The following is a 27,647-nucleotide window of genomic DNA, read 5'->3' on the forward strand; positions in this document are numbered from 1 at the left end:
CCAGCCGCCGTCTGAGAGTGTGAAAGGCTGAGGGGTAATTCTCCGACGCAGATGTTCGAGTAAAGTACTCAGCAAAGTGCTCGGCAATCGCGTTTGCGTCGGTAGATAACACGCCATTTATGGTAACACCTGTTGGGGTCTGGTACCCGAAAAGACGTTTGATCTTTGCCCAGACTTGGGAAGGTAACGTATGTCACCCAATGGTCGAGACGTATCTCACCCAACACTCCTGCTTTCGTCGTTTGGTAAGATGGCGAACGCGAACACGGCGCTTTTTAAAGGCTATGAGGTGCTCCATGGAAGGGTACCACTTATGCCGCTGTAGAGCTCGCCGACGCTCCTTAATTGCTTCAGCGGCTTCCGGCGACCACCGAGGGACTGCCTTACGCCTCGGGCACCCTGAAGAGCGAGGGATTGCGTTTTCTACCGCAGAAACAATTGTTGTAGTCACCTGCTCAACCATCACATCGATGTTACCATGAGGGGGAGATTCAACGGTGACAGCGGAGGTGAAAGTTTCCCAGTCCACCTTGTTTAAAGCCCATCTGGGCAGGCACCCGTGGGCCTGACGCCGGGGCAGTGACAGGAAGATGGGGAAGTGGTCACTACTACACAGGTCGTCATGTGCTCTCCAGTGGATAAGTGGGAGGAGGCTGCAAATTAATACATAAATGGCCGAGTAACTACGATGAGCCACACTGAAATGTGTAGCGGCCCCAGTAAGAGGTAGAGGTCGAACTGAGACAGTAAAGTTTCGACATCTCTGCCGCCTCGGCCAGTAAGCACAGTGCCACCCCACAAGTGGTTATGGGCGTTAAAATCTCCCAAAAGTAGGAAAGGTTTAGGGAGTTGATCAATCAGTGCAGCTAATACATTCAGGAGTACTGCACCATCTGGAGGAATATATACATTGCAGACAGTTATTTCCTGCGTCGTACTACTTCTGACAGCCACAGCTTCACGAGGGGTTTGAAGGGGCACAGGTTCACTACAGGCTTAGTTTAGGATATAAACGCAAACTCCACCTGACACTCGATTATACTCGCTATGGTTCTTGTAATATCCTTTATAGCCACGGAGGGCAGGGGTCCGTATTGCCAGGAACCAAGTTTCCTGGGGGCAATGCAGATAGCAGGTGTAAAGCTTAACAGTTGCTGTAGCTCAGCCAGGCGGTGGAAAAAACCGCCGCAATTCCACTGGAGGATGCCGTCATCGTGAGACTGGGAAGGCAAGGAACATTCAATGAGGTAGTTTACCCGTCAGAGTCACCTGCTGCCACCGACTTATTGCCTGAGCAGTCTATAACCATTGTGTCTGAAGATCTGGCGAGATCTAGGTCTTCAGAAGACGCCAAAATCTCCACCCCATCCTCAGACGCAGTGCCTGTACGTAGCGGTGGTGTGTGTGCCACCGCAATTTCCTTGGTCTTAGGGGTTTTCTTTTTGGATTTCTCTCGCTGCTCCTTGGGTTTCCCTGGCTGGGAGAACTGCACTGGCTCAGTCTCTGGGACTGACGATGAGTGTGAAGCCCTACGACCAGATGCTTTTGGACTCTTCAGCCACTGGTGGGTGTCATCTTTCCGACTAGCAGAGACCTGGGAAGGGAGTGACCCAAGGGACCCCTTCCTAGCGAGCGAAGCTGAAGAAGACTTACGCTTCTCCAGCTTAGAAGTGGGAACACATGTCCCCAAAGGTTGGCAGGGTGTTGCTCCCGAAGTAGGTGGTGCAGGAGCAACCGGGAGGGAAATGCCCCCCACCATCAAGGGACAGGTGTAGTCTTCTGGCTCTGAGAGGTGACTGAGGTTGGCGGAGCTGATGGTGCCAGAACTGTTGTAGCGGCAGCGTAAGACGATGTCATACATACAGGATGCAGGTGTTTAAATTTTCTCTTAGCCTCAGTGTAGGTCAGTCGGTCCAGGGTCTTGTACTCCATGATTTTCCTTTATTTCTGGATAATCCTGCAGTCTGGCAAGCAAGGGGAATGGTGTTGTCTGCAGTTGGCACAGATGGGAGGAGGGGAACGTGGAGTATTGGGATGTGATGGGCGTCCGCAATCTCGACATGTGATGCTGGAAGTACAGTGGGAAGACATATGGCCGAACTTCCAGCATTTAATGCACCGCATCGTGGGAGGAATATAGGGCTTTACATCACAGTAGTAGACTATCACCTTGACCTTTTCGGGTAATGCATCACCCTTGAAGGCCAAGATGAAGGCACTGGTGGCATCCTGATTATCCCTCGGACCCCGGTGGACACGCTAGACGAAATGTACACCTCGTTGCTCTAAATTGACGCACAGCTCATAGACTGCAAATGAAGGTCCCTGTGAAATATGATACCCTGGACCATATTTAAGCTCTTATGGGGCTTGATGGTTACAGAAACATTCCCCACCTTGTCACAAGCGAGTAACGCCAGTGACTGGGCAGAGTATGCTGTTTGGATCAAGACTGGCCCACATCGCCACCTCCCAAAACTTGTCTTATAAATGCCCAACAAAAAACTGCGCAGGCATAAGCAGAGTGATCCGTGTGTGGTCAGGGGACTACAACCAACAGAATACATGGCGGCCCCACCACAATGGACTGGCTACCGTGCTGGATATCAGGTGCAAAGAAGTCCATGTTCATCGTCGACGCAGAAAGGGACACTGCATAGTGCATCGTGGAAAACGCACCCTGGAAGCTGTCGAGAATGGGCTGGATTGCAATGCGACAACGAGAAAGTGGGCTAAAGATCTCAATGCACGATGGATACAATGCACCAACTAAGGCGCCCTTCCCCAATTGCCTCGCTCTTCGGGACAATTTTCAAAAATGGAGGTCAAACCCTACAGTGAGCCATCACATAAAGGACGGAACATGTGAAACTCCTTTTAGCAGCTTCTTACGACAGGTAGGAATACATCGGGCCTATTCTTACCCCCAGACTCGCAGGGGGGCAGGAGCCACAGGTACAGCTATTGATGCCGCCTTCCGAGATGAGATGGCCACAGCTCTTCGCGTGCACGGCTCGACGGAAAGACGCTTTAAGAACTAACACGTAGAATACGTGAGTTCTCCTACCCTTCGTATTCCTGTTTTATGCCTACCAGAAGAAGTCTTTCCGTCGGCCGATCATTGCAAACGCACACTTCTATCACAGCGCCATTTCTACAGTGCCGTTTCGTCCAAGCAACGTAACAAAGAAACGACTGCTACTGAATAGCTAAAACGTTTTATGTCGAAACAGCACACTTGTTTCACACTGCTGCCACCTGCACGGCTCGCTTATGTTCGATAATGGAGATGTTGCTGCTATTTCGTTACGGTATTGTTAGGATCTCTAAGTTGGGCGAGCGGGTGCTGAAACATAATTGTATGCTGTTTGACCGAAGGCTTGCGATTTTTGCCGATTTCTGTCTGCTGAAGACAAGACGCGACGGTGCAGGATGTAAACAAAAAAAGATGGGGGGATTATGTTATTTACTTGCCCGTCCAACCAGTACTTTTGTTGCTCCCAAGTTTAGGTTCGTACGGTCGGTATGTAAATAAAAAGGAATTCAAGTATACGCTTTCTGTGGCTGATGAAAAAAATTAAAGGATCAATAATGGTTCATTTATACACTCCTGGAAATGGAAAAAAGAACACATTGACACCGGTGTGTCAGACCCACCATACTTGCTCCGGACACTGCGAGAGGGCTGTACAAGCAATGATCACACGCACGGCACAGCGGACACACCAGGAACCGCGGTGTTGGCCGTCGAATGGCGCTAGCTGCGCAGCATTTGTGCACCGCCGCCGTCAGTGTCAACCAGTTTGCCGTGGCATACGGAGCTCCATCGCAGTCTTTAACACTGGTAGCATGCCGCGACAGCGTGGACGTGAACCGTATGTGCAGTTGACGGACTTTGAGCGAGGGCGTATAGTGGGCATGCGGGAGGCTGGGTGGACGTACCGCCGAATTGCTCAACACGTGTGGCGTGAGGTCTCCACAGTACATCGATGTTGTCGTCAGTGGTCGGCGGAAGGCGCACGTGCCCGTCGACCTGGGACCGGACCGCAGCGACGCACGGATGCACGCCAAGACCGTAGGATCCTACGCAGTGCCGTAGGGGACCGCACTGCCACTTCCCAGCAAATTAGGGACACTGTTGCTCCTGGGGTATCGGCGAGGACCATTCGTGACCGTCTCCATGAAGCTGGGCTACGGTCCCGCACACCGTTAGGCCGTCTTCCGCTCACGCCCCAACATCGTGCAGCCCGCTTCCAGTGGTGTCGCGACAGGCGTGAATGGAGGGACGAATGGAGACGTGTCGTCTTCAGCGATGAGAGTCGCTTCTGCCTTGGTGCCAATGATGGTCGTATGCGTGTTTGGCGCCGTGCAGGTGAGCGCCACAATCAGGACTGCATACGACCGAGGCACACAGGGCAACACCCGGCATCATGGTATGGGGAGCGATCTCCTACACTGGCCGTACACCACTGGTGATCGTCGAGGGGACACTGAATAGTGCACGGTACATCCAAGCCGTCATCGAACCCATCGTTCTACCATTCCTAGACCGGCAAGGGAACTTGCTGTTCCAACAGGACAATGCACGTCCGCATGTATCCCGTGCCACCCAACGTGCTCTAGAAGGTGTAAGTCAACTACCCTGGCCAGCAAGATCTCCGGATCTGTCCCCCATTGAGCATGTTTGGGACTGGATGAAGCGTCGTCTCACGCGGTCTGCACGTCCAGCACGAACGCTGGTCCAACTGAGGCGCCAGGTGGAAATGGCATGGCAAGCCGTTCCACAGGACTACATCCAGCATCTCTGCGATCGTCTCCATGGGAGAATAGCAGCCTGCATTGCTGCGAAAGGTGGATTTACACTGTACTAGTGCCGACATAGTGCATGCTCTGTTGCCTGTGTCTACGTGCCTGTGGTTCTGTCAGTATGATCATGTGATGTATCTGACCCCAGGAATGTGTCAAGAAAGTTTCCCCTTCCTGGGACAATGAATTCACGGTGTTCTTATTTCAATTTCCAGGAGTGTATTAAACCAACTTAAAAAATTACACTGTCTGACCAAAAAAGTGGAGCTCCCAGAAGTTATACTCACACATTTGCAATTATGTTAAAATATTGTATGTTATGTTCGTATATGCCAATTCATGTGCAACATACTGTCTGTTCTTGTACCTAGGTAACAGACTAAAAGAAAACAGCAAATACATAATAAATAAAAAACCCAGGAAACATAGTAGGATGTCAACGAAACTTCGTTACATGTGCACTGCACTGTTGGGTACGTGAGCTCCAATTCTCTGTGACAGGTAGAACAACAACCAGAGAGCATTAGTATTAATCGTGTTTAGTGTTGTCACCAGCCCTGGTAAGGTAAAGGGGACGAACAGCGTCATAAGTTGAGTGGTCACTGTAAAGCATAGGGAGAGGCCGCGTACAACTACGAGACAGCGTTATCAGCATCTGGCAGGTTTTGACAGGGGTCTCACGTGGGTCTCCATTTGGCTGACTGGTCAGATAGTGCAATATGCAGATTTGCGGAGCATTCGGATGTGACAGTGGCTCGATGTTAGACTGCATGGGAACGTGAGGTTAGGCTTATTCCTCGCCAAAGTCCAGGCCGATCACGTGTGACCACCATATGGGAGTAACGCCGAATCAAGTCGTGTCTCCTTCACGTCTCCGCCTGCCATCCGCAAACAATTAGCGGTTTCCCTGCAACATTCTGTGTTACCCTGTCGGAGACTAACAGCAACCACAATGGGGAATTACTGTCCCACGCGTAAGCTGCCGTTGACAGCACAACAGAAAGGGCTGTGTTTGGAGTGGTGCCGTCGCGGGGAAGCATGGACTGCTGACGAATAGCTCGCACTGTGTTCAGCGACAAATCGTGGTTCTGCTAGCCCGGATGACCATGGCGGTGGCCTGGGGCACGTCTCGGTTCTTGCAGGAGGACGTTACGTCCACTACGTCAGACTCAAGTGTGGCGTCATTTGACGTGTACTCGCCGTATCGAAGACGACAGGAGCCGTGTATCGACTTTGTAATTTTTTAACAGTTTGATTGGCTGTGATCCAGCAACTGTACGCTATTAATTACAGGATGTATACACAGCCACTTCGGTTGCATACAATTTTTGTTAATTGACCATGGTTTCGATTGCACTAGGGCAGTCTTCATCAGAATAAAAAGTTACATAGAATACCTAAAAAATATAATGACATGGCTTGAAATAAAATACACTCGACAGGATTACTTCAATAAATTATGTACAAACTGAATGTACTTACGTGTAATCACACCATGGTTAAATAATAATGGTTAAAACCGTCTGAGCAAAAATGCTCTTGTCAGACAGAAATATCATAGAAATAAAAATTAAAATGTAAAAGTATAGCATGATTGTCAACTAGATAAAATGCTCCATGGAATATAGCCGCAAGGTTGCTTAGGATCTGGAGTGGCAAAACACGGCCGCTACCGTGAGACTAAACGGCTAACACGCCGAGGCAGCCACGAGGTGGACACGAAAACAGATTCGCGCCACCTAACAGTAAGTAATCGAATTACAGACAACTTAAGAGCAAATGAGGCACTGCAAGAACAATTTTAAACATTACTGGTAACAAAGGAACACCTTCTAGGGAACAAAGGCACCTATGTTCATTATTCAACTTTCGCTGATCATTTATTAATCACAGGGCATATTCCTGAAGACGCAAAAGACGTCCAGATTTTGCACTCAGAGAAAAAAGGCTTTAGGTTTAACATCTTAGAAAGGCTAGAAATTTTTAAACACCTATCTCTGAAGGACGGTCTCATTCTTAAGGAACAGTTGCAATTATGCAACAAAATCTTTTTTCAAGGTACAGAGCCGGTAATTAAAATTGTCTGAATGGCGATACTCTCGTCAGTGTAGTCTCCTAAACATCGTTTTTCCTTCCAATATTATGTTTTCTCTGTATATTACCTGAACTGTATTTTCTTTTGTAAAAAAGATTGTTACGTTATGTTGTAACTTTCGTACACTAGTTCCTGTTTGTTACCAGCAATGTTTAAAATTGTCCTTGCAATGCCTCATTTGCTCTTAAGTTGTCTGTAATTCGATTACTTCCTGTTAGATGGCGTGAATCTGTTTTCTTTCCACCTAGTGGCTGCCTTGGCGTGTTAGCCGTTTAGTCTGACGGTAGCGGCTGTGTTATGTCGCTCTTGGTCCTAAGCGACTTTGCGGCTGTCATTATATTCCTTGGAGTATTTTATCTAGTTGACAATCATGTTACTTTACATTTTAATTTTTATTTCTATGGTATTTCTCTTTGACGAGAGCATTTTTGCTCAGACGGTTTTAACCATGGTGTGATTACATTTAAGTACGTTCTGTTCGTACATAATTTATGGAAGTAAGCCTATCAAGTGTATTTTATTTCAAGCCATGTCATTATATTGTTAAGGTATTCCATGTAACTTTTTATTCTGATTAAGACTGCCCTAGTGCAATCGAAACCATTGTCAACTGACAAAAACTGTGTGCAACCGAAGTTGCTGTATATAAATCCTCTAATTAGACTTCGTAATCGTTAGAGACGCTGACCTGCGGTAGCCATTCTTGCAGACGAGTTAAAGCATTAACCAATTATATCTTCAATTCATGGTAATTTTGAAAGCAGTTGCTATCTTTTCTTTCTTTTAAAGCGATAACCTACCAATTTTACGAAAAGGACCTAAGACGGGCTACGTATAGTTTAAATAGCCACATGCAACGCAATGTCATCGTGGCCCAGTCGCTTAAATCCAATGCAGGAATCTAGAGGGAACCTGTTTTCTTTCCTTTACCCGAAAATTTCGCTACGTTGTGCCATGGAGGACAAACTACAGAAACAAAACTACAGAACGAGTATGTGCAGTAGCGTATTTTGACGTGTCCCACATCCGAAAACAACACAATGTCACGGTAAGTCTGTTTTTCGCCGTAACTAGAAACAAAATGAGCTGGATATTAATAAATATATTCGTTAGTAGAATCTACATTTTACAAAAATGTGTACTTTATTGCTAACAGGTTTAAGTTACGACTAATTTCTTTTCATTGAAGATGTGTCAAGTTTGTCCTCATTTAGGACTAGGTATTGTGTTATTTTTAACATAGTTATCAATATTTTTGTTTAAATTCCATTCAAAATAAGTCAAAATTTATGTCTTTTAAGCAATGGCATTTGCCATTTTTTGTTATCATATGTATTACTCATTTCTGCATTACGAAGGTAGTTTGGTTATTTGTCACAATCCTGAAAATTTAGGACATGACTAATGACAATGTACGTAAGCAAAGCAGTATGTCCTGACACACAAAAACACTGTACTGCTGTTAGAATCTAATGTCATAGCATGCCGTAGACACTATTTTTCCAAGTAATTTAATATCTTCATACCATTTTACTAGACAGTGAACCGAAACCCGATGGAACAGTACGTTTTATATGCTACAACGTCTAGTGGAGCAAAAGGAATGCATCGCAGTCTGTTTATCATCTTTGTATTCAGGTGCAGAGAACCTCACAGCTGACGAGTGGCTAATTTTGAGCGAATGTTTATGTGTACTGGAGCCATTTGAAGTGGTAACAAATGAAATCTCAACTGAAAACTATACCTCTCTTTCGAAAGCTATTCCAATAATCAGACAGCTAATCCTAACCGTATGCAATGGGAAGTGGGCTACCACGACAGCGCAAGAGCTACAGCACCATCTGCACAACTTACTAATAGCCCGGCTAGGATTAATAGAAACAAAGTACATGCCGTTGCCACAGTTCTCGACCCAACATTCAAAACATTACCATTTACGAATCCCATTCATTCAAAACATGCAGTGGCAAGCCTAATTGCGGACTGCACAAACGTGGTAGAGACCGTACGATCTACTCATTCGGCTGCTAACGACGCTAGCCACGAGTATCATTTCGTACAAAACGCCAGTAGTTCCTTATGGACTTCTTTCGATGAAGAGGTTGCCAATAAAAATCGAATGAAAAGCGGTTGTGATAGCATAGACCTGGAGGTACAACGATATTTGGAAGAACCATACCTACAGCGCACGGATAATCCTTTACACTACTGGAAAAAAAAAATGAAAACAGTTACCCTGGTCTAGCTGTCATGGCAATAAAAATCTTGCAATGCCTGCAACTTCTGTTCCCAGTGAAAGAATATTTTCGAAAACGGGACTACTTATAAACAAACAAAGAAGCACACTAAAAGGCCAATTGGTTAATAAAATCGTATTTCTAAACAAAAATCGACGGCAATGCAGCAATGGGATGTAAAAATGCCTTCTTCTGAACAACTTTTGTTTCCATTCTTTCTTCAATAAATAACCGCATGTGCGCAGTTTCTGTATATAAAAGGCTATAGCATTTCTCTTTTGCGTTTAAGCAAGAATGCATACATGCAGAATGTACAAGGTAGTTTCTTTTGTAAGAATAAAACTTCTGTTTCATGCGAATTCTGTGCTTTGTTTTAAACAACAATTCTATGATTTTTGTCTTATGAGACATATGCTAATACTTCAGTACACATTATTAACGGTAGTACAGTTGATATCAATCATAGAATTTCAGTTTTCCGTGCACGTACCTACAACGAGTACGACCGCTGCGGCTCAGTGGTTCGTGTACTGAAGGTTTGCGCAATTTCTCAGAGCGCAGTACTGTCAACTTCTCGAGCGTACCCGAGACATTCTCGAGAAATTGCCTTCGCGTCGTTTCTCGAGCGCGGTCACAGCCCATCCCTACCTGTAGTGACTGAGGGAACTCTGATGCCACAACGGTACGTCACGGACATCCTGCCCACGTGTTACCTTTCGTGCGACAATGTGGTGCCATTTCTCAACAGGACAATGCTCGTCCACACATGGCACGTATCTCTACGAACTGTGTGCGTGATGTTGAGGTACTCCCGCGGTCACCGAAAGACACAGACAACTCCGTCCCAGTGGCAGTATCCAGGATGTCAAGGACTAATTACAACAGTTGTGGGCCAGCTTGCCTCACGAGAGAATACAACGGCTTATTACATCCTTCCGAAGCGAAGTGCCTGCATCCAGGCAAGATGTGGCACAGCTTCATACCGCTAAGTGAGCTCATACTGCCACGTTCTTTGCAAATTTGTGATTCGATTTCATAATCGTTGAAGTAACATCACATACCCTCTCAAATCGTGAAGTTTCATTTCGTTTCATTCTGCCCTTCTGGGCGCTTCCCTTTTTTTGTCAGGCAGTGCACAAAATTTTCTAAAACTGTACAGAAAAAAAAACTACAGAAAAGTTGCTTCACGAGCAGGTAGGGGTGAGGGGAGGGGGGAGTGCAGTTTTGCGAATTGCGCCAGGGGCGCGGGATATAATCGTTACTGTTTTGACAACAGTTCACGGGCTCTCTCCGCCTATTCCACAACGAAAGAAGAAAGATTAGGGTTTTAAGGTCCCATTAACAACTTCGACGTCCTGCCAGCCACGAAGGGGGGAGAGGGGACGATGTCTCGCGATACCAACACCAGTGGTCGTGGTGTTTTTCACGCCGTACAAACAAACGGCGCTGTCATCCTTAGGCCATTCGACCCCACCTGCTTTCCCAGCAGACGCCTCCTGCACGTGCTCGACACTGCTCTGCTGAAGGGAGGTGCGCAATTCATGTCCGTCACGACGCGAAACGTGCTGTCATCGGATCACGTCCCTGTCATTTTCGACACGGACGTAATGGACGCGGCGCTGCTAGCCGGACACCTAAAACCAGCGAAATATGGAGAACGAGCGCTTCTGAGCGCAGATTCTCGACGACGTACCTGACCTCGATCGACGTGGCGGCCGACGCAGCACTGGCCTCTCTCACTGCAGAACACTCCGGGTAGTAGATACAGACGCTCAGAGGTAGCCACAACGACAGCGAGATTTTTCACGCCAACTCCCGCCTTACATACTGGAGCGATCACCAAGAAGAACAGGCCATTCCGCGAATGGCGGCTCGCCCACCAAACCAGATACGAAACGCCGCGTTAACCGCACGAGGCGGGAGGAGCACAGGAACCAGGTCTGGGCAGACACTGTGTCCACGCTCAACCCTGACGACGGCAGCGGCTGGGAAGTTGTAAAATGCTTCCGCATTGCCGGCATCGCATCCCGTCGCTGCAGGTCGGCCAGTGAGCCAGATGCCGAGGCCAGAAAGCTGGCCGACACATTTGCGGTCATCTTCACGCCGGCGACAGACGCCGTGGATGAGAATCGCATCCGCAGGGTCAAAGAGCCACCATCCTGGCATACAGGGCAGAAGAAGCTGTCATTCAACTGATCGCAGAGGAAGAAGCAGCTGCGCAACTCCTGTCTCTGGACACCAGGAGTCCGTGATGGGATCAACAATCACCTGCTGAAGAGCTTTCCACCTGGGGTCCATCAGCCATTGACCTATATCTTGAACCAGATACTTCGGTCGGGTTTACACCGCTGCTCACGGAAACGTGCGGAAGCGGTGGCTGTATCTCCCAAAAAAAGGCTGAAATTCGTAGGAAGAATTTAAGGAAATGTAACTCAGCCACAAATGAAGTGGCTTACAAGGCGCCTGTTCCACTGATTCTTTAGTACTGTTCATCAATCTGGGACCTAACCAAGAAGAACTGATAAAAGAGATAGAGAAGATCCATACCGAAGAGCGGCGCGTTTCGTCACGGGATCGTTCAGTCCGCGCGTGAGCGAGCTGTTCAAGAAACCCCAGTGGCAGACGCAAAGAGAAGCGTTGTGCATCACTAACTGGGTTACAACTGTAATTTAGAAGGAGTCAACGGTCTTGCCGCAGCAGTAACACCGGTTCCTGCCAGATTACCGAAGTTAAGCACTGTCGGGCTTGGCTAGTACTTTGATGGGTGACCGTCCGATCTGCCGATCGCTGTTGCCAAGCGGGGTTCACTCAGCCCTTGTGAGGCAAACTGAGGAGCTACTTGATTGAGAAGTATCGGCTTCGGTCACGAAAACTGACATAGGCCGGGAGAGGGGTGTGCTGACCCCACGCCCCCATATATCCACATCCAATGACATCTGTAGACTGAGGATGACACGGCGGACAGTCAGTACCGTCGGGTCTTCCGAAACCTGATCGAACGGAAAGAGAGATTTTCCGTGAACAGCACATTAATTTCTCACATATACCTGTCGCGAATGATCACCATGAGAAAATCCGAGAAAGTAGAACTAATACAGAGGCTTACTCCCAATCATTTTCCCACGCGCCATCACGAGTGAAACACGGAGGAGGGGATCACACAGTGCTACCAGAAATACCCTCCACCACACACCGCCAGGTGGCTTGCGGAGTATTGATGACTGCGTTAACCCAAGAGCAAAACTTCTTAAGATTTTCTGTCAAGTCGACAGATAGAATTTTACTTTCGAATCCGTTGAGCGCTTCATGCGTGATTCTCGTTCCGCTAATTATGGTTCCGTTCAGGTTTTTTTTCTCTGTGAAGCCTTGGCTAATAAATTTACAGCGAACTATCTTTGCTTTCGTAGCAGCTTTCTAACACGGCTGTCGAACCACGGCGGGTCTTTCATGTGCCTCGCAAATCAGCTCTACGCATATCCGTCTAAACTATATTGTACAGTACTCTTTAACTTTGTCCATCGATCCTCAACATTGGCAGCGCTGGAGATGAAATTCGCATGTCGATCGCTCAGGTAATGTAAAGTCGGTTTCTTTTCTCTCCTGTTAAGCCGAAATAGCTTCCAAACTTTCTCTACATTCGTATTTACACAGTATTAAGTCATATTGCGACTTACGATCATTGATTCCCTGTTGTATCCTGAGTCGAAAAGTTCGGGTCTGTTCATGACCCGAAGATCTAACATGTTACCTTCACGAGTTCTCATTAGCTGCTTAGCATAATTTTCTGGTAAGTAGTGCCCAATTTCTTAACACTGCACCATACTTTACAAAGACACTGATGATTAATTTAACGCCGAAGTGGATACATATATGAATAAACACGGTTCAGTCACATTAATGTGAACACCGCCTATGTTCGACGTCAACATACAGTGACCACTCACAGGCGGCAGGTGGCGGCACTAGTGTGTCAGGGGGGGGGGGGGGGGGGGGGGGAGGGGGACGCAGAAAACAATGCAGTCGTTGAAACTTCCTGGCAGCTTAAAACTGTGTGCCGGACCGAGACTCGAACTCGGGACCTTTGCCTTTCGCGGGCAAGTGCTCTACCGACTGAGCTACCCAAGCACGACTCACGCCACGTCCTCACAGCTATCCTTCAGCCACTATCTCGTCTCCTACCTTCCAAACCTTACAGAAGCTCTCCTGCGAACCTTACAGAACTAGCACTCCTGAAAGAAAGGATATTGCGGAGACATGGCTTAGCCACAGCCTGGGGGATGTTTCCAGAATGAGATTTTCACTCTGCAGCGGAGTGTGCGCTGATATGAAACATTCCCCAGGCTGTGGCTAAGCCATGTCTCCGCAATATCCTTTCTTTCAGGAGTGCTAGTTCTGTAAGGTTCGCAGGAGAGCTTCTGTAAAGTTTGGAAGGTAGGAGACGAGATACTGGCTGAAGGAAAGCTGTGAGGACGTGGCGTGAGTCGTGCTTCGGTAGCTCAGATGGTAGAGCACTTGCCCGCGAAAGGCAGAGGTCCCGAGTTCGAGTCTCGGTCGGGCACACAGTTTTAATCTGCCAGGAAGTTTCATATCGGCGCACACTCCGCTGCAGAATGAAAATCTCATTCTGAATGCAGTCGTTGTCCTAATGCGGGAACGGAGCGATTTATCTAACGTCCAAAAGGACATGATCATTTGCCTTCGGGCCAAGAGCGAAATCGTTTCCGAAACGGCTAAGTTTGTAAAGTGTTGGCGTGCTGCGCTGGTTAAAGTGTACCGTGCATGGCAAAATGGCGCTGTCCAAAACTGGCGCCGAGGCAACTGCGGTGCACCACGGGTCATAAATGACAGGGTGAACGATGACTGCGGAGATGTGTTCAGGCGAACAGACGTGCAACTTACCGCCCAGATGAACCACGGGGCTACCAACTGTGTCCTCTGAGTGACCGTTCGGCGAACGCTGCTGTGTATAGGCTTCCGCGGCAGGCACCTGGTTCGTGCACCGTGCTGACAAATGTTCATCAGCGACGAAGGAATTTGCACGAGGTTACCGCAACTGGACGTCCACTGAGTGGCGATAGATGGCCTTTTCATAGAAGTGACGTTTCATGCTCCAGTGGCTCCAAACAGCATATCCAGACACTCCGGGATGACGATGGCATTGAAACAGAGGATGACACGCGTAAAGCTGAAATACTAAACACCTTTTTCCAAAGCTGTTTCACAGAGGAAGACCGCACTGCAGTTCCTTCTCTAAATCCTCGCACGAACGAAAAAATGGCTGACATCGAAATAAGTGTCCAAGGAATGGAAAAGCAACTGGAATCACTCAACAGAGGAAAGTTCACTGGACCTGACGGGATACCAATTCGATTCTACACAGAGTACGCGAAAGAACTTGCCCCCCTTCTAACAGCCGTGTACCGCAAGTCTCTAGAGGAACGGCAGGTTCCAAATGATTGGAAAAGAGCACAGGTAGTCCCAGTCTTCAAGAAGGGTCGTCGAGCAGATGCGCAAAACTATAGACCTATATCTCTTACGTCGATCTCTTGTAGAATTTTAGAACATGTTTTCTGCTCGAGTATCATGTCGTTTTTGGAAACCCAGAATCTACTCTGTAGGAATCAACATGGATTCCGGAAACAGCGATCGTGTGAGACCCAACTCGCTTTATTTGTTCATGAGACCAAGAAAATATTAGATACAGGCTCCCAGGTAGATGCTATTTTCCTTGACTTCCGGAAGGTGTTCGATACAGTTCCGCACTGTCGCCTGATAAAGTAAGAGCCTACTGAATATCAGACCAGCTGTGTGGCTGGATTGAAGAGTTTTTAGCAAACAGAACACAGCATGTTGTTATCAATGGAGAGACGTCTACAGACAAAGTAACCTCTGGCGTGCCACAGGGGAGTGTTATGGGACCATTGCTTTTCACAATCTACGTAAATGACCTAGTACATAGTGTCGGAAGTTCCGTGCGGCTTTTCGCGGATGATGCTGTAGTATACAGAGAAGTTGCAGCATTAGAAAATTGTAGCGAAATGCAGGAAGATCTGCAGCGGATAGGCACTTGGTGCAGGGAGTGGCAATTGACCCTTAACATAGACAAATGTAATGTATTGCGAATACATAGAAAGAAGGATCCTTTATTGTATGATTATATGATAGCGGGACAAACACTGGTAGCAGTTACTTCTGTAAAATATCTGGGAGTATGCGTGCGGAACGATTTGAAGTGGAATGATCATATAAAATTAATTGTTGGTAAGGCGGGTACCAGGTTGAGATTTATTGGAAGAGTCCTTAGAAAATGTAGTCCATCAACAAAGGAGGTGGCTTACAAAACACTCGTTCGACCTATACTTGAGTATTGCTCATCAGTGTGGGATCCGTACCACATCGGGTTGACGGAGGAGATAGAGAAGATCCAAAGAAGAGCGGCGCGTTTCGTCACAGGGTTATTTGGTAACCGTGATAGCGTTACGGAGATGTTTAGCAAACTCAAGTGGTAGACTCTGCAAGAGAGGCGCTCTGCATCGCGGTGTAGTTTGCTGTCCAGGTTTCGAGAGGGTGCGTTTCTGGATGAGGTATCGAATATATTGCTTCCCCCTACTTATACCGACCGATGACCGTCGCAGTCTGGTCCCTTAAACCCCCCCCCCCCTACTTATACCTCCCGAGGAGATCACGAATGTAAAATTAGAGAGATTCGAGCGCGCACGGAGGCTTTCAGACAGTCGTTCTTCCCGCGAACCATACGCGACTGGAACAGAAAAGGGAGGTAATGACAGTGGCACGTAAAGTGCCCTCCGCCACACACCGTTGGGTGGCTTGCGGAGTATAAATGTAGATGTAGATCGGACAGATGGAGCGATAGAGGTACTCAAGGTAACCTCCGCCTCACACCGTCAGGTGGCTTGCGGAGTATGGATGTAGATGGCCGAGACCCTGCAACCAACATCGGAAGGGTACAAACCGGAACAAGGAGCGTTAATTATCTGGAGAATGTTTTAGTGGCATTCCCAGAGTGATCTGGTCATTCTGGAAGGCACAATGGATCAACATAAATACGCAATTACCTTTGGGGGATCATGCCCGTGCCTACATGCAGTTTGCTTGTCCCCCAGTACGATGGCATCTACCAGCAGGACAATGCAACGAGTCACACAGCTCGCAGTGCACATGCGTGGTTCGAAGAGCACCAAGATGAGTTTACTGTACTCCCCTGGCCACAACGAATCCCCCAATCCAGATTTTGTGGTACCATCTCGATCTGGCTGTTCATGCCACGGATCCTTAATCAAGAAACCTATCGCAGCTGGCCACGGCACGGCTCCACATCCCTGTCGGCACATTCTAGAACCTCACTGACACACTTCCTCCACATCTCGCAGCGATCTGCGCTGCAAACGGTGGTTATTCATGCTTTTGACAGGTGGTCACATTAATGTGACTTGACAGTGTACGTATTAGGGTTCAACACATGTCGGTTATTAGAGTCAAAGCATAAGCAAGAGTAGGACAAGCATAGGGCAGGAAATGATACGTGTCCCTCAAAGTTGCCATGCCAGCATTTTCCGTAAGCGATCTAGGCAACTTAAAGGAACCCACATCAGGATGGCCTGACGGTAATCTGAACCACCGTTCTCTCGAATGCGATATGAGGAGCTTCAGAATTTTCAGAAGGTGAAATGCAATGAGCCTCAGAATGAACGTGTGTATCAATAATTCGTAACTTCTTGTTCTGATCTTTGACACAATTAGAAATAATGACTGCTCATGTTTGTCTGATTATTATTATACTTCTTTGGCGCAATCGTAATGCTGTATTATTTGCCTTAAACGCGCGTAAATGGAAGTAGAGGAGGACCGCATGAAACGTTTGACGTACATCATCTGTAGAGGACTGAGCTGGAGAGTTAGGCAACCCCCTTCGACACGCTTGGGTGGAGTTTGCCTACCTTCAGGTGCTAGAGCAGCAGCAAAGTGAATTGGTGTCGGAGTTCCCGACAGGTGCTCAACAAAGGTGCATGGGAGGCACCGGGGATGTTACCGAACTGGGTGGTCTTAGAGTGACACATTGTTATTTTATTCACGCATGTGTCAATATCGAACAATCCCGTCATCACGCCATAGAAGAGCGCGAAAAAGAAAGGACAGATCAGGATGAAAACACACTGCTGCTTCGGATCAGGTTCAAATTTCTTCGAATGGTTTTCAACGATCGCTAGTGGTTCCACCCTGTATGACACAGCAAAGGGGTTAGATCACGCTCAGTGGAGGTATTAGTGTTGAAACACCCAGGAGGGTGGCAGCAATGGACATATTTATCAAGAATGACGCCCTGTTGCTCAGTGCACACCGAACTGTCGTTTTCGACCGCGAGATGTATCGGAATCAACACGCCAATAGCAGGGATAGTTTCATTGACGCCCTCTATGCCACACCCTGAGGCCTTTTCGTTTCGGTTCACAGCGGCGGTGTGTCTGAAATGTTTTCCTTTGCCAACCATTACGAAACAGCACGATTTCGACACTGGGTGGCCGGCCGCGGTGGCCGAGCGGTTGTAGACGCTTCAGTCCGGAACTGCGCGACTGCTACTGTCGCAGGTTCGAATCCTGCCTCGGACATGGACGTGTGTGATGTCCTTAGGTTAGCTAGGTTTAAGTAGTTCTAAGTTCTAGGGAACTGATGACCTCAGATGTTAAGTCCCATAGTGCTCAGAGCCATTTTGACACTGGGTGTGGCGGTTCTGACCTAAATCGGAGAGGCGTCAAAATAAGGGGTGAAATGTGGGTAAATGGGGGTGTGACCTTCCCATTGTGACACCATTAACCTGCCTTACAGCCCACATGAACTTCTGCCCTGTGGCCTTTTTTCACACGTGTCAAACGTTCTAGGCACCTTTGCGCTAAATTTCAAACTTACTCGTTGCAATGGGAGATAATTACGAGGTTTCGAATGCACGATCCTTTAATTTTGTTGCGCAGTGTAGTTTCACGACAAATGGCTCTGGATACACCTTGCTACTAGTCAATACCCATTTCAAGTTCTGCATTCTTTCAAGCTGATACTAAATTGCTATATATGTACGAGGGTTGGAACTTAAACAGTGGCAAGTATTTATTCACAACCTATACAAAAGAGTTACATGTTTGCACCTGTTACTGCCCTTCAAAGTAGTCACCAGTGTTGTGTAGAACCCGATGCCAGCGATGTGGAAGGCGTAGTATACCGTTAGCAGAGCCTGTTCTGTTGATGGTGCGAATGGAGCGGTCTCAAGTTATGGTGATTCTCTTATACGACTGTGATGGTGTTATCCTAACGCATTACGTTCCTCCACGGCACACCGACAATGCACACACAGTATTACTGTTCGTTTTTGGAGCATCACCTGCGACCTGCTTTGCGAAAGAAGCGGCGACACTGTCTGCGCAACCCACCCATCATTTTGCACGACAATGCGCGGGTGCATACAGCACAAGCTGTGGCTGCTCTGTTCGATCGATAGGATTGGGAAGTACTGTACCATCCACCATACTCCCTGGACTTGAGTCCTTGTAACTTTACAAATCTTTAATCTGTGACATGGTCAGTGTTTGGCTCTCAAAATAATTTAATTTTTGTAAGTATCACGATTTCTTTATTATTCAATCATTAGACTGGTGATGCATTTCAGTGAGTAATATATGTCCGTATGCGGTTTAATTTATAGGTTCTGAAGAAAAGATTCCATTACTGGAATCGAAACCTAGGTAAACGAGTAAAAATTACCTTGCAACTGAAGGCTGAAAAAACTGTTTATTTCCTTGTAACTTTGATTCGATTCCGAAGATGAAGGAACCACTTCGTGGCATTCGCTTCAGAACTGTTCCAGAGATTCGACGGGCAGTAGACCGCCCCATTCGCACCATCGACAGAAAAGTCTCTGCTAACGGTATACCACGCCTTCCACATCGCTGGCAACGTGTTCTGCACGACGCTGGTGACAGTAACAGGTGCAAACATGTAACTCTTTTGTATCGGTTGTTAATAAATAGTTACCACTATTTAAGTTCGAACCCTCGTATGTATGTATATGTTGTATGTATGTATGTAGAGCAAGATTGCATATTCAGTTTGCTATGGGGGTGGGGGTGTTTGCAGCTGCCCTTCCCTGCCCCCTTGTACATTCCTGAAGTTACTCCAGTAATATAGGATCACAAGTTTGGTTGTAGCTTTGTCCTCCACTGTATGAGTGCGTACTCACCAGCCTTGTATCCAGACAGCGCCTGACTCTCCATTTTTCCGACGTCCCCTCTATCTTCCTCCATCGTGTCCTAAAAAAAGAAACAAGGAAGTACCGGTAGTGGAAATACTTGGACTAGATAACAGTATTTACAAAACTATGTTAATTAATATGCACTGTTCTTTATTTGTTTAGTGTGTGGTAACAAGACTGTAAACTTGTGAAGACGCAAAACGTTCGTTACTTTTTTACTCGGCAGCATTCAAGTATGCCTGGCGAGGCGACACGTACTTGCAGTTTGTGGATTGGTCCGCCATCTACCGATGACCGGGGGAAGCGTGAAGCAGCGACTGAGATAGGGACTTCCCCACCGGATATCCAGCTTAACAGTTCCGAAATGTGAATTTATTTTATAATTGATATGTAATACAAATAAATTTGTTTTCACCCTTAAAATCTGCTGAAAGCAACAATTCTGTATTGACAAACTGTAAATGTAGCACTTAAAAACACCAAGAGACGTTATCGCGTTTCCCGCTGAATGCGCAACAAAGACTTGCCGCAGAAGGTCTTCAGCGGTCAGTGCGTGAAGAGTGAAACTACAATGGCTACTGAGCGTGAGTAAATGATGATCAAATCATTTTATGTCTTCTCACTTTCGACAACATCCATATACTCATTCGATTTGACATTTATTTCAGAGAGATTATTAGACGACATCTTACAAGATTATGCTCCAGATTATTGGACCTCCACAAGCCGTGATGAGTTCAAGGACAAGAGGTACATAAGACGAACCGTTTCCCATGGCAAAGCGTATGATATGGCAGTCAGAGATTTGCGAGGTCGCTACGGTATTCATCAAGTGGACGTAATTGAAAACCCATACCAGTACGGGAGATTCCTTATACGCAAGGAACATCTTAGGAAACAGCAGAGACGTGTGGTAGTGGTAAGTGAACTGTGTTGTGTGCATTACATTTAGAGGTGAGGTTTATTTTATGACGATAGGAAAAAGTGGTGCCATAATGTAGCCATGAACATAACTCGAATACAGATTTCGTTAAATACAGATTTCGTAAATAATTGAAGCTACAGATGACCTGTTTGGTTTGGGCCCCAAATATTTATTTTTATATACATATTTGCCCCAGACTTAAGAGTCTGATTTTTAATAATTATTATCAGTCAGTACGGTTTGAAATGCAGTTGGTATCATGTATGTCTGATAACTAACAGTAGTGATTATCAGATGTGCATTATCTTTGTAAGAATTATAGAAAGATGTATTATCTTACCTAATGAAAAGAATATTAAGTGGATGTTTAGCTTTATGAAGGAGTATTGAAAGATACAAAATATTTATAATATAAGTTTAAAGGTATTGCATGCAGTCTCACATCTTGCTTGTGGACGTATCTGGAATCAGCATATTGTGAGTCGAGGGATGAGTAAATCAGGTGCTCGTGATTTCAAAATAGTAGTTCTATAGCGAAATGTAATGGTTGTGGAGGAGTACAACATAATGGATCAGTAATGTATACAGTAGTTGTAGGAAGCATGTACTGGTGCACTGTGTTTCTGCACTTACTTGAAATATGGTGTTAGTGAAGATTAAATGTCTGTAAAGTATCTGTGTATGTCTGCAACTCAACAGAAGTGGTAGCCAGGAAAGCAGATTCCACATTTACCAAAGCACCACACACTGATGCACTAACATGTTTTATTAGTGGATAATAAGTATCATCAGGCACCCACTTGGATCCAATTGTCGAAATGTTAGCGATATTTATGTTTACCATCTTTGAGATAACTGATTATTTGGATTGCAACTGAATGTATTATCTGTTCTTCCATATACAAGACTGTCTTACATTTGAATTGGGAATTTTGATTTTATTTACCAATAGCAAAGAAGTCAGTGCTGAAGTTTACAGGTGTCTTCTTTGAGATGTATATCGGAAACAAAACTAGGATGATAGGAATTACGCTATGGTACAGAAAAGAAAGAGTATAATTTTATGCATCAAAATTTTTGGATATCAGGGGACTTAAGTCTTTTAGATGATTTGTCTGCCAGTTTTGATATTCTCAGACACATTCTTGTGAACCCTGATGAATTGCTGCATTTTGGGGAAAGTTGTTAGATTACAGATAATTTAGATTCAGTAGGTAGTAGAGTGGTGGCTAATTTAGGAATTGGAGGAACATTCTATTCAGTGTCAGGTGTAAGATGCCTAAGGTGTAAGATGCCTAGCAACATTTTTTTCAATCTCTGATAACATGTTTTGTAGTCTTCGTGAAACCAAACACCAATTGAATTGGTAATAAAGCAATGTTTTAATGTGAATTCTGCAATGAAAGCATGATATCTTTTACGTAGTTTGTTCTTAGCATACTTGATGTCTGTTGTCATTCGATTTTTTCTACTCAGTTGTTGACACTTGTGTGTGAGAAAGTTCACGGTCACAGAAGTGATATACATACAGTAATGGTGAAGAAGACTAGTAAATATGCATGCTTTTCTTACTGTCACAACTGATCTGGTATACACATCTGAGCAGTGACTCGAAGTAATACTGTAGCACAGCAATGTAAATAATGTGTGTGAAGATATGCCTGTGGAAATTATAGAACATTAAATATAGAACAAGGAAGGAACACACAAAGTAGACACCTAAATAAATAATTGCTCACAATAGTCGCACAGTAAGTTCAAGTAACTCATCACTTCATTAATGTGTATAAGAGGGAATCATGGTATAAAGCATACACTGTGTTGCAGCAATTGTGGGGTTATATAAGGAAAGTAAGCAGCATTGCCACACCATGCACAGTATATTGACACTGCTGCACTTTTCACTGTTTCATGCATCTTCACAGAGTAGGTATCACAGTAAATAAATGTACTCTAACAACATGTAGTGATGAATGAAGGAATGTTTCTTGAAATCATAAACTTCAGTTTCCAAATAAGTTGCAATTTTACTCACATAGTGTATGATTCAGTTACAAATCGTGCTCAGGTTTGTGTGAAATACTCTTGGTGCTCTTATGGCATTAAATTAGAATAAAAATTTGAGCTTTTGATGATCACCTTCCACATTTGCAAGTTCAAGTTGTTATTCTAGAAGTCATAGTCAGATAACACAGTGTACATCACTGTCTTAACAGGACAGTGCATGCTGTGTGGTTCTGAACACAATTTATATTAGCGTGCTATGTTCAGCATAACCCCTTAATGAGCAGAATCACTTAATGCACTTAAAATTGATTCATAATGTAATCAAAACTGATTGTATGAGTATAATTACAACTTCTTTGGTAACAGGAGCATTTTATTCAAAGAACAGTCCAATCAGCAGCTATGGAAGAATTCCAGCACTTCAGTGGGTAGCAACTCTGTTACTGATGAGCAAGACAATATTGGTGAATGAAGGACTGCACTGCATGGCACATTAAAATAGAAATCACAATATTAGTTAAGCTATATTACAGAATCTTTGTTAACACATAAAGTTTAGCTCTCATTGGAAGACAAGACTAAAAGTTTCATACAGGCGCAAAACACTAATTGTTACCTGATTGAATGTAATTATTGGAAATGATTTATTAAATAGTGTAGCATATCCTAATAGGTATGATTCATGAATGATGGTTGCAAAATAATAGAGTCCCAGTTATACACAAACCATTGTCGAAATGCAACATACACAAACAACTGTCAGTATGAAACCAAACTCAGAAGATTTGTAAAACATTGTAGCATCAATGGCTAATACACAGGCCATGTGTTGGCTCTTTGTTGGTCGAGACAGCTTAGTGTCGTGCCACATTTAGTTGAGCTGTCAAACAATATAGTAGCAAGTGCTAGTCTGCCTAGTTGAGGTTAAAAGCCCACAGTATCAGCATATGAATTTGAATTAGGAAGAATGAATTGTAATATGGAGATTTCATATATTACTGCAAAGTATGTTGGTTAAGTCTTGGGTCATGCCTGGAATGATTTTTCAGTTTAAAACTCACTACTGTTGAATTATGAAGGAAAGAGGAGTGCAGGAATGAAAGAACATATGGAATGTATTGTGGATTTGCGCCTTAAGTGGCCTTGACTGCACAGTGCCCACTGTGGGACATTGCACAACTTCTTTCTAATTTGATGGTGATGCATTTCAAAAGAAAATCACATTGTAGATGGAACAGATTCCGATAAAGACAGTCCAGCTGCCTATACTCTTTGTTTGAAGAATTAAATATGGTCTTGAATGAATTACAAGGATAGTTTTATAAGGGTTTTGTGGAAACTGCCAATCTTGCATCTGTTGTCAAGCTGTTTTTGAGTCCTTTTGCCATTTCAATTGAAAGCACTTCTGTGCAGATGCAAATGTAACTGATGGATCTGCAAGGAAATTCCTGTTATAATGGCAAATCTTTGTACATTGTAACTGTCTAGGATGTCTACATTGGTTTTCTCAAATAGTTGGTCGCAAAAGTGCTACAATATTTCAATTGACATATTTGTGAGAAAAACCTTTTTTCCATTGTGAAACTAAATGTCATGATTACATGGCAACTTGGTCAACTCTGTGAAATTGTCTGTCCATTTGTGCAGACTGTTTGTACCAGATCAAAATTATATTATGTCTTAAGCATGCAAAAAATAAAAATTAATACAGAAACTTTGTGTTATTTGTGATCTGTGTTGTTGATAAATGTTAAATATAAAATCAAGTCACATACAGTGTGACTGCATTGCCATTTAAATGCGGCACATTCACAGTTTTCCCCTCTTCCCCCCTCCTCGCACTCAGACAGTGTGGCGTGTCAGTGGGGAAATGTGCGGCAAAGCTAAGCAAGGCCAGGGCATGGACATCAAGCCAAAATCTTGGTCACCCCTGGTTTAGAAGCACCAAGTGTTATGGTTTGGAGTGTTACATCATCATCTATGTATTGAGGGCAATCTGAGCAGTAAACACTACGTTATAATGGTTTCAGAGCCCAAGGCACTACCTGCACATTTCAGGTTACTCCATATGCAACACTGAAATAAGCTGCAGGCACTGCCATATTTCAGGCTACTCCTCATGCAATACTAAAGTCAGTGCCGCCTGGCCACATATAAAAATGAATGCACATTTGCTTTTCCTGCACATTTGACTGATGAATCATACATCAAATGTCTCTAGCACATGGTTGGTCAGCATCTTGTTTGTCACAGCACTCATCACTGGTATTCAGTTACTGCTTTTTATCCTTCATGAACTCATTAACTAACCATAAGGAGAGAGGTCTCGCAGGAAAATTTTCAGACCACCGTCAATTCTGTAGGACAATGTTTATACAGACTGGAGCATGTTGGGGCTTCACATTATACTCACTTCTGAAAGTCGGCATCACTTACAGTCCCGTATTTATCATTTGTGTATTCTGACATACTTCATCTGCTGTGTTAAGTTCCTTTCAGCCATAACGATACTTTTTGATGTTGCCAACTTAATAAATGTTGGTATACATGTGAACATTATTGCTGCAATCACTTGACTTTATTCCTTATATCCTCTGACATTGACAGTTTCATAAATGTTGGTGTACATGTGAACATGAACACTACTATTGCTTGACTTATTCTAACAATTCATTTGCTAACTCACACCCAAATTCTTATCAAAGTTTATTTTTACTAAAAAAAAGCCCATAATTTTCAGATCTTTCCATTTCTTCTCTCCACTACTTTTTTTGCTCTGTGAAGACATTAATACCTGTGAAAAGGAATAAATGTAATGAAGGAGATTGGAAATTTTCACTTCATTAGTATATGTTTCTTTTTAATTTATATTAGTATGTGACAGCATACACAGTCCTTGCATTTGGGCAGTGATGAACGTTCTAACCATTCTAGCTGTAGGAAGCATTTACTCCCTTTGTATTAATCACTAACTAATCATATGAGATTCCGTTCTGCAGGATGTCTTAACACTTCTCTAATGGCCTGACCATTACATTGAATAGCTAGTTAAGCACATACTGGCTGTTTCCCAGCTTCTTGCTGGAAAAGACAGTGCTTGTGATCAAACTACAATGGAATCTCATACCAAACACTTTTTTGTTGGTTTGCCAACAGCTGAGAAAGTCGTGGCTATAGACAATGATGTGACCACTGCTTTTTGTGAAACATGTTCTTCAATAGATCCCGTCAATGTAATTATTTTTAATTGTTAATAATAACTTACTTAAAATTTTATGTTACAGAGACAGATGTACCACCCCGTGCTGGAAAAGGATGTAGATCAAGCATTAGAATACAATTGTGACACAAGATACTACAACGCAGACCCTAACTACAACGCAGACTCTAATAACTTGCAATGTTTAGACAAGAAAACAAAATTTTATGCAATGCCACAGGATTGTGAATCATTTTTTAATAATGGTTTCAGGAAAGTTTTTATTGTATTGTCTGTATTAACTGAGAATGAATACAGTGACTCAGTTGTAACAGATTATGACACTCATTATTATCCCATGTTTGTCGTAATCACCACATGATTTGACAAGAACATTGGTGCATTGTATATTCAGCTATTATATCTACTTTTATACATTTGTCTATAATTACTAAATTTGACCATTGCATTATTCATTTGTACTATAGTATTCAATATAAAGACTGAATTGTGTAGAATAGGATTATGGATACAGTATTTTATGTTTCTGATGTCTCTCACCTAAGAACAGCTGCAAAAAAGACAGGCTAGCAGAAATTTGCATATTGTGGTTAGGGACTTATAAAGCCCTGTTTGAAACTGGAGTGACAGAAAAAGTTTTTTACCATTTGTTTTTGTCTCATTTGTACTATTAAGATAAAGGAATCAAGACAACAAGGTCTGTGATGAATATTCATAACATATGTAGTAGGAGTATTAAACTGGCCTACATCTTTTCTTCATAATAATAAACTCTATGAATAATGTTTGTATCAAATATAAAAATTGTTATGTTCATGTACTCATAAACAATAAATATTTGTATTTCTTTATAAACATGTTCCCAATTTTGAGAGGAGAATTGCTGTTGCAGGTCATAGGTACATAGTGGTAGAGATGGTACACCCACAGTGAAGAATATCAACATGAAATGAAATAATAATACTGTAATCTAGTTTGGAGAAATTTTATGTGGAATTAGTAACAGTCACAGCACACATTTATTAGGTTGTTGGGCTAAAGTTTGCAATGGGACGCTCATGCACAGATGTTGGATGAGATAGCACTAGACCTTTTGAGTTGGCAATCATGCTGGTGTGGGTGTGGAGGGGCTCCACCTCTTGTATTTTACATGTCAGCAAGGCCTCCAAAATCCATATGGCACAGTGATTCACAATTCAGCTGTTTAGTCACCTGAGATTTCTCTGATGGTACTTTGTTAAGTTTTAACAGTTGATGCATAAGTTTGTAGTGTTTTGTTTTGAAAGTTGGTACCCGGGTTGCTATGGTTTGTTTATTTTATTTGTAGTTCACTGTTGCTGTTTTCATTTACATGTTGTCATTTGGAGATAGTGAGTGGAGTTGTGGCTATATGAATTTACATGTTGTCATTTCGAGATTGTGAGTGGATCTGTGGGTGCTACAAAATGTGCTATGTGGGGAAATTTGAACATTTCTGACATTCGTCTGTTTTGAGATCAGTAGAAGGATGACAGCAGTGGAGGCAGCCAGAAACATTAAGTGCTGTGTAAAAAATGCCGTTGGAAAGAGCACAGCAAGAAAATGGTTTTCTCATTATGAGGAGGATCATGTTGACATTGGCAATTATCCACATTCGGGAATACCTTCAAGGTTTGATTATTGTTTAAACGCATTAATCCACAATGATCCATGTCACTACTCGAAGATCTGATAAATGTGATGGACTGTGATCATTCCACCACTGTGTGACATTTGCATGCAATGGTGAAGGTTCAAAAATGGGTGCATAGCTGCTGCATGCTCTTAAGGCAAAAATCAGCAGGCAGCCATATGTGCATCTCTGCTTGTTGGTCATCAATTGGTTCATGAACAACAACAACAACAACAACCATTCCTATCCTTTACCATTACTGGTGATGAGAAATAGTGTCTTTATGCAAACATAAGGAAAAGAAAGGAATGGTTGAGATCAAACAAAGCAGCAACACTGTACAAACACTTGTGCGCCGCTGCTGCTATTTACTGTCAACAACCACGATGCCTTGCAGATGCAATCCAAGAACAATGACTGTGTGAAGTGATGCTACTCCATGATAATG

The 27,647-nt window shown here is 44.2% G+C and overlaps 2 protein-coding genes across 3 annotated transcripts in view; one reads left to right on the top strand and one right to left on the bottom strand.

Moving 5' to 3' along the window:
• The window catches only part of LOC124554749 (band 7 protein AGAP004871-like), a 273,498-nt gene that overhangs the window by 242,005 nt on the left and 3,846 nt on the right, over positions 1–27,647 (bottom strand). For both annotated transcript variants that reach the window (XM_047128398.1, XM_047128397.1), the window contains exon 2: positions 19,385–19,454. In XM_047128398.1, the coding sequence (XP_046984354.1) occupies positions 19,385–19,448 (64 nt within the window). In that variant the 5' untranslated portion in view covers positions 19,449–19,454. The remainder of the gene's footprint in view (positions 1–19,384; positions 19,455–27,647) is intronic.
• Positions 19,825–26,403, top strand: LOC124554750. Its single transcript, XM_047128399.1, has 3 exons — positions 19,825–19,980; positions 20,065–20,315; positions 25,613–26,403. The coding sequence occupies exons 1-3, from the start codon at positions 19,905–19,907 to the stop codon at positions 25,907–25,909; spliced, it is 624 nt and encodes a 207-aa protein (XP_046984355.1). The 5' UTR covers positions 19,825–19,904; the 3' UTR covers positions 25,910–26,403.

This window comes from Schistocerca americana, chromosome X (assembly GCF_021461395.2).
Source record: "Schistocerca americana isolate TAMUIC-IGC-003095 chromosome X, iqSchAmer2.1, whole genome shotgun sequence".
NCBI classification, from domain to species: domain Eukaryota; kingdom Metazoa; phylum Arthropoda; class Insecta; order Orthoptera; family Acrididae; genus Schistocerca; species Schistocerca americana.

Bases quoted from the DNA above. Each gene is read 5' to 3' on its own strand.
- LOC124554750 (XM_047128399.1), top strand. From the start codon at position 19,905: ATGCGCAACAAAGACTTGCCGCAGAAGGTCTTCAGCGGTCAGTGCGTG. The intron at 19,981-20,064 runs GTGAGTAAATGA...CATTTATTTCAG, and splicing joins AACTACAATGGCTACTGAGC to AGAGATTATTAGACGACATC. The intron at 20,316-25,612 runs GTAAGTGAACTG...TTTATGTTACAG, and splicing joins AGCAGAGACGTGTGGTAGTG to AGACAGATGTACCACCCCGT.